The 7013-nt window shown below is 36.3% G+C and overlaps 1 protein-coding gene across 1 annotated transcript in view; it reads right to left on the minus strand.

The window, feature by feature from the left end:
* Nucleotides 1-5063: 5063 nt before the first annotated feature.
* PTGER3 (prostaglandin E receptor 3) overlaps nt 5064-7013 on the minus strand; it is an 83221-nt gene continuing 81271 nt past the window's right edge. Inside the window, exon 4 of the mRNA XM_006919320.1 lies at nt 5064-5087. Coding sequence (XP_006919382.1) covers nt 5084-5087 — 4 coding nt within the window. The 3' untranslated portion in view covers nt 5064-5083. The remainder of the gene's footprint in view (nt 5088-7013) is intronic.

A 7013-nucleotide genomic window follows, 5' to 3' on the forward strand; every position in this document is an offset into this window, starting at 1 on the left:
CAAAACCAACATTCCCTGTAAAATTGAACATGAACCTTTGAGCTTTGCATGTTGCTATTATTCTGAAAATAGCTGCTTACTAACTTTCAGTTATTTGTGATATTTAAAGAAAGTAGGAGACATAATCTAATCACTGAGACTGGAAACTGGCACAGCCCCATATGCAATTAGTTTAGCTAGTGTGTCTGATAATTCTTTTATGTACTTCATTCCTTGTACAAGATATTTCTTAATTATACAGAAACTGATAAGCACATTTTGGTGAAGCGGTCCTTGCATGAACTGAAAAGGAAAAATGATCAGTGGCATTTAATCTGAATTGTGAATAATTTCTCAAGTTTATCTACATTCTTGGCTTAAGAATTTGAGTTCTGGATTCAGGTGCCTAAAATTAGGGTGAATATTTTGATTTTGATCAAGTTAGGATGTATTGAATGGGATTTTTGAAATCTTTGTTATAGTTACTGCATTTTCAGGATGATATTGTACCTATAGGTATATGATAAAAGCTAAGTTTTCTTTCCATTTTCTTATCAATCTGGAATATGTGCATCAAGTTCAAATCTCAAGTCTTGAGTCAAAATATAAGAAGGGCTCCTTATAGGTCATAAAGGCATAGCCTGGAGAGCCTTTGTTCTCAGTCTCTGCACCCCAAACATGGACGCAGGGAGATGAGGGAAAGACGATGAAGAAGCAATGTGGGTCAAGTGCAAGCTCATGTGTGATATCCATTCAAATATATTAGCATTACTATATTTTAGTACTGAGAAGTATTTGTGATAGGCTACTTTAACTCTCTGGCATTCTTTGCTGTAATTCAGCCTTGCCTTTAAATGCTCCTAACCAGAGAGGGGCCAGGTATGAATTAAAAGACCAGAGCCTAGATGGGAATTGGGCTGCCCTTGACAGTCTCACTTCTGCTGTGGATGGTTCTCCATTCCAAATGTTTACTCCAGATAGATATCTCATAAACAAAAATTAGAACATGCCTCTCAAAGGCTCTACTAGTATTAAAACGCTTTCTTAGAGTTAAGTATTAGAATAGATTCTAATGTAGTTTGTACTTTATCCACAGAGCTCCTCCATTGTCTTTTTGTGTGTAGAGTAAAGCCATTGAGAGAAAAGTTTTCAGTGATGGAGAGGAAGTTACACACACACACACACACACACACACACACACACAAATGTATTATCTCTCGCACACACACACACATACCCACACACACACGTGCATATGCATATGCCTACAGATAAAGATACAAAAGATTTGTTTCTTACAAAATATTTGGAACAGTTCAAGTCCCTAGGGTTAAAGTCTCTTCCCTTAAGAAGTTTGGTATTTCATAATTTTCTATGTACAAAATACTGTTCCACATTCTCCCTATGCCCTAAATTACTTTCTGATGTTTTAATGATGAATAGTCAAGCAACATTCAGTTAGCCCCACATCTTTAAATTATTCAAAAGAACTGAGCACCTTCTCTTAAAGTGTCTCACAACACCACGGAACACTGAGTAGGAAGAAAAGGATATTCAGACAAAAGGAATGGCAAGCTTAAAATTGGAGACAAGAAATGTAAAGTAGTTCAGAAGACTACAGTTCAAAGGAAAGGGGGAATGATGAAGTTAGACAAATGGTAAAGGTCGTGATGGATTTTGTAAGCCTTGTGAAAGAGTTTGGAAAGCAATGATATGCATCATTAACTGAAAAGAAAAATGTCAAGGACATTTGTACTGAGACTTAGCTTGCCAAGAGTTGTGCGGTCATTAATGCATTTCAGTCTGGGCTGCTCGTATTTTGGTCAGGGGGTCGCCTGATGAGAGACTGGTGGCACAGATAGTGAAGACCTGAATACTCCAGAGCAGCACTGTTCGACCCAACTTTCTATACTGTCCATTAACTGCTAGTTACGTATGGCTTTGCGAATGCAAAATAAGGCTCCTGCACTGAAGATGGTAATTGCCTTTAGGGCACTGGATAGTGAAGGAAAAATAAAAATAAGCTTGTTGAGGATTAAATGCTAGAAAAAATGGGCAGAACTCCACAGTCCCTTCTGCAAATCCAGGACAATATTACGAATGCAGCCAAGTTCAATGACTGCGGGACACACCAGATTTAAAGAGTGAATGTATCAAAGTCCAGAGGAACATTCTAGCACAGTCTGGCAAGAGTTAAGGAGCAGGGCAAGCTTGTAGGAGAGTCAGAAAAATTCTTCTGGAACTGATTCATTAAAGCAGAATTGTATTAGAAACACAAGGTGTGGTCTCCGAAAATTGACCTTCATCAGTCTTAAAGAAGAAAGAGCCTGAACTAAATACCCTATTGCCTGTGGGGGGATTAACTAACCAAGAGGAAAACAAAATAGAAGACACCTTGAATGTCTTTCTTCTTGTGCATCTAAAACTGTTGACTGTCCACTGGTAAATATGCCCCGCTCCCAAATGGACACCAGTTATATGACTATTAATCCAGAACTGTGAGGGGTTCTTTTTAAATAAATACTCTGCCTGCAGACCTAGACTCTGAAATATTTCAGGTGACTAATGAGGAAGAATTGAGGCAGGCCTGTAGAACTAATTCCTTCACCTTCTTATAAGTAAACTAAAGGAGTTGGTTTGCTAATGTTTCAGGAGAAAAAAGGGGTATGCTCTATTAGCAATCTAGTACTTCAGACAAAAATCAGATAACACACTAGAAAGCCAAATATGCAAGAGATATTTTAGAATGAGATTCTGTTCCACAGAGAGCTTACACTGATATAGTTTTCTTAATTATGCCTCACCTTTTAGACATAATTTATATGCTGATAAAATTTCAGCATTTCATGCTGCTCTTTAAATATATTCCTTTTCTTTTTAAGTGAAGACACTATTAATCATAATTTTAATGTGTCCAGTAAAACTAAATGTTAACCATCTATTGTATGCTTAATTATTTTCATCTCTGTCTAAATTATATTGTTTTTTATCTTAGCTTTTAATCACATTTATAAATTTTTAGATTTTAATTTTTTACTTGCTTTTAAATAATAAGAGAAAATGGTAACAAAATAGTCAAATAATTTTGCAATACCACTGCCCAAGACAAATTTAGAGATATGGCATAACCTATAAGAAGAGATAGTAAAAAAATGAATGTTTGTCAGCATATTACAAATCTTTAAATTTGGCATAGAAAAGGTCATATCATAAATCACAGGTCAGTGCATAAATCACAAAACACAGATATTAAAACACAGTGTTTCCAAGTCAAGAGCAAGCTCTTTTTTCCCTGTACTTCACTATATTATGTGATGGGGAGGTGTGCCAGTGTACCTTCAGCAGGGAAGCGTACAGGTTGAAAGAGATGGAGATTGATTGGGCAGCACTGAAAAAGAAAAGAGAAAGAATGCCAATGTTTACTGAACTCCTAGGTACTTAAAGATGCACCTAATTATCTCGCTTATTCTTCACAGCAACTCCTTCGCTCATCACACAAATATGTCTTTACTATCTTTAATATTCCAGGCACTGTGCTTGGTAGAGACAAGGCTGAACTAGACCAAGCCAGTCTCTGCCTTTGTGAAACCCATAATCTTATATAGATAACAAACAAGGAAGTAAACAGAAAAATAAAAACAAATTGGAAATTAGGATACGCTCCATGAAGGAAATAAATGAGCCGAGGTAGCAAATAAGAGAGGAAACTACTGTATGTAGGAAGGTCAGGAAAGACTGTTTTGAGAAAGTTATTTAACCAAAGAAAGAAAACCAAAGGAAAAGAGAGCTGTCCATGTAAGAAATAGAAAAGAAAAGCGGATGACATGTGAAAGGCCCTAGGATGAGAAAGACTGCTGTCCACTGAGTTATGAATGGGCGGCGGGGAGGGGAGGGGTTGTTGAGGCTAGAATGGAAGCAGAAAAATTATCAGCAAACTCTTGGTGGTGGTGTAGCTGAGAGACAAGATTCGCCTGAGTTAAAATAGGAGTATTAGAGATGAAGAGAAGTGAACAGTATCACTTAACATATTTTGGAGGTAGAAATATATTTTATGGTAGTACTTGCAACATTTACTTATTACTATCTCCATATAACAGATGAGAAACAGCCTCAAAAATTAGGAAATTAACTAAAACTCTTATAATAACTTTGGGATGGAGTTATGAACCCTGCCTTCCATGAATCCTTTCCACGGCATCAAACTCCTTCGCCTTTTTAATTCAAAGTTAACGTAGGTTTTAAAGGGTTCTAAGAGTGAAACCTTTTGCCAGTCTAATGATTTTGAATTAGGATATGCTTTATTAACCAGGGCAGCTTACAGATTTTTCAGTTCATAAACCCATAACTTCATTTTATCTGAAAGGGGTACAAAATTCTACAAACACTCCAGATACATTTCTTCTGCACAAAATGTCAAAATACTGTTGCATTTCTTCCAGAGATGTGCTGCATTTTCTTCAGCCTGTGGAGAAGTTTCTACTAACTAAAGCAAGAACCAGTTGCAACTCTGAATGATGCACTGTTCTTACCATAAGTCTAAATTGGGTTATTTGAGTGGCCAACCTGTTTTTTCAGCTTTGCTAAAAATATGCCTGTATCTGCCTATATTTAAAATGGCCCTGGTTGCTGATAATCTCTCAGCTCGCCAAGTAAATCAACACGTGGAAAGGCTTAACATCAGTAGGCTTGGAGTCGAGAGCTGAGCTGAAAAGGACCTTGCCCTTTTAAACTCAGAACTCCTACAGTTATTTCCTACATTTTTATTCTGTCTTTACTCTTGAGGTTCTGGAGTGTATATTAAGGCTGCTCACTAGTGCTTCCATTTCTCCTTTTTCTTGGTGCACGGTAAGATTGTATTTCCTCACTCTTTGCAATTGGCATGCCATAGTACTTGCTCTAGAATTATTTAGAGCTTCTATACAATTCACTTCATTTTCCTACTACATAACCTCATCTTGACTGGTACAGGTTCCTTCATACTCTTGATGTGAAGGAAGACAAATTTCCAAATTAGAGACAGTATAGTGGCAGAAAATGAGGAGGTTTGATTTTAAATAGAGCTGTATTTAATCATTTGCAACTTACTCTCTGAGCCTTCTTTTTCTCAGCTGTAAAAGAGAGACAATAGCAAAGTTTGCTCTAACAATTTAGTATGTCAAGTGCCTAGTAGGATGTCAAACTACAGATGATGTTCAATGTTCAATAGCTATTTTTATGATGAATAATGATAAATAGACTAAAAATCTAGAAGGATATGTGCATGAGGCAGAACTGAATCTGAAGAGACTACAGAAAGGGGGAAAATTTGTCATTTATCCCCTCTTACTTCCCCTTTCTTCTCTCCCTGTAAGCTTCTTCCTTGTTGCAAACACAGCTTTCCCTTCCTCAGTGTACCCTGTTGCTTTCTCTGCCTTCTTCCCACTCCTCTGTCATGAGCCACTACCAGGAAAGTGTGTATCGTTCACTAAATCACTTATTAAAAGTAGCTGCATTTTAACAGAAATTAAATTAAAGGACTAAAGCTCCAATATATCAATGCATATATTTGTATATGGTTCAGTGTTTCAGTTATATATGTTCAGTTATATACGTTACATATTGTAAATTTTTTAAAATGTTACTTCTGTTTTTCCTTTGCATCATATAGCTTCACATCTTTCTCTGGTTCCTATTCCCAAGTAACACACAATCAAGAGGATTTCATTCACTTAATAAGTATATGAAGAAAGAAAAAAAAAGAGAGAGAAAAGAAGGGTGGGAGGGAGGCACAGAGGAAGGGAAAGTAGGAAGACAAGAAGGAAAGAAAAAGAAAACTCCCTACTAAGAAAAACAATTCTAAATTCAGCTGGAGATACTTTTCCTTCTGTGAATGGTCTGATTTCGTTCTATCAGCAGAGATTGGAAGGACTTGGAGTTACTCTGCCTTTACCCTCTTTCCCCAGTAGAGATGTAAGAGATATAAAAACTTTTTATAACACTTCTGATAATATCACTAGAAATTGTCCATTAATTTCCAAAGCAGGACCTCCTGCCTGGAACACTTTTAGCCCTATTTGATTTTATCATTTATTCATGGGTAGAATTATTCCAGAAATATATTTTAGGGCCTAATCTCATCACTATATATAATTATACATTCCTTTTTCAAACAGCTAACCAGATTATCTAATGAAAAACCAAAGGGACAAAGGGATTTCCCAATACTCAGTCTAGGATTGGTTGTAGCTGAACTTTTGCTGTTTATGCCACCTCAAGTAGCTATTTCCAACCTCACATAAAAGGAGAGCCTGTACAGGTTTGGGACAGCTGTCTCCATCATGAAGAAGGGTTAGTTTCTTATATAGTCTCAGAGTCTGGAATGTAAAATGTAAAATTATTAAGTACATGGTGAACGTTGTCAAAGGGATCATATCGATGCAGTCCCTCTATTTGCTACCATCATTAGTATACATAAAGATACCCTAAATAATTATAGGCATTTATAATTAGGTTTTATTGGGAATGTATTTCAAGAAAATAATTTGTTCAGCTATGTACCAGATGAGTAATAGTTGGGTGCTGGCAAAATCTCCCACCATGACTGTGAAAACACAGCAAAAAGCAGTGATACAAAAATAACTTTAGAAAGATGTTGAAAGTTTCACTATTTTTCCAAAAACAATTGCATCACTTCTTAGAAACACAAGAACATGTCTTTTCAACCATCGTTTTTCTTTTTAAAAAGTATGGGGGGAGTATGTAAATACAGTAACAAAATGAAAAAGTACAGCCAATGGAATTATACTGGCACAACCTACGAGTCAGGGTTAGAACAAGAATATGTATATTAAAAATAAACACCGAACAATATTCTGTTCGATCATGAATATCTTTTCAAAGACGCCAAAGCAACAAGATGATTTCAAGGAGGAAAACAAATAACAAAGTATCTTCACTCTTGGGAAGGAAAGGGGTACAGCCCTGATCAGTTGGGGAAAAAAATCAGTTGGGGATTCACAAAATCAAACTATTCCTTAGAAAATAGAAGGGAGGTA

Source organism: Pteropus alecto, unplaced genomic scaffold (assembly GCF_000325575.1).
Source record: "Pteropus alecto unplaced genomic scaffold, ASM32557v1 scaffold25, whole genome shotgun sequence".
Lineage (NCBI taxonomy): Eukaryota > Metazoa > Chordata > Mammalia > Chiroptera > Pteropodidae > Pteropus > Pteropus alecto.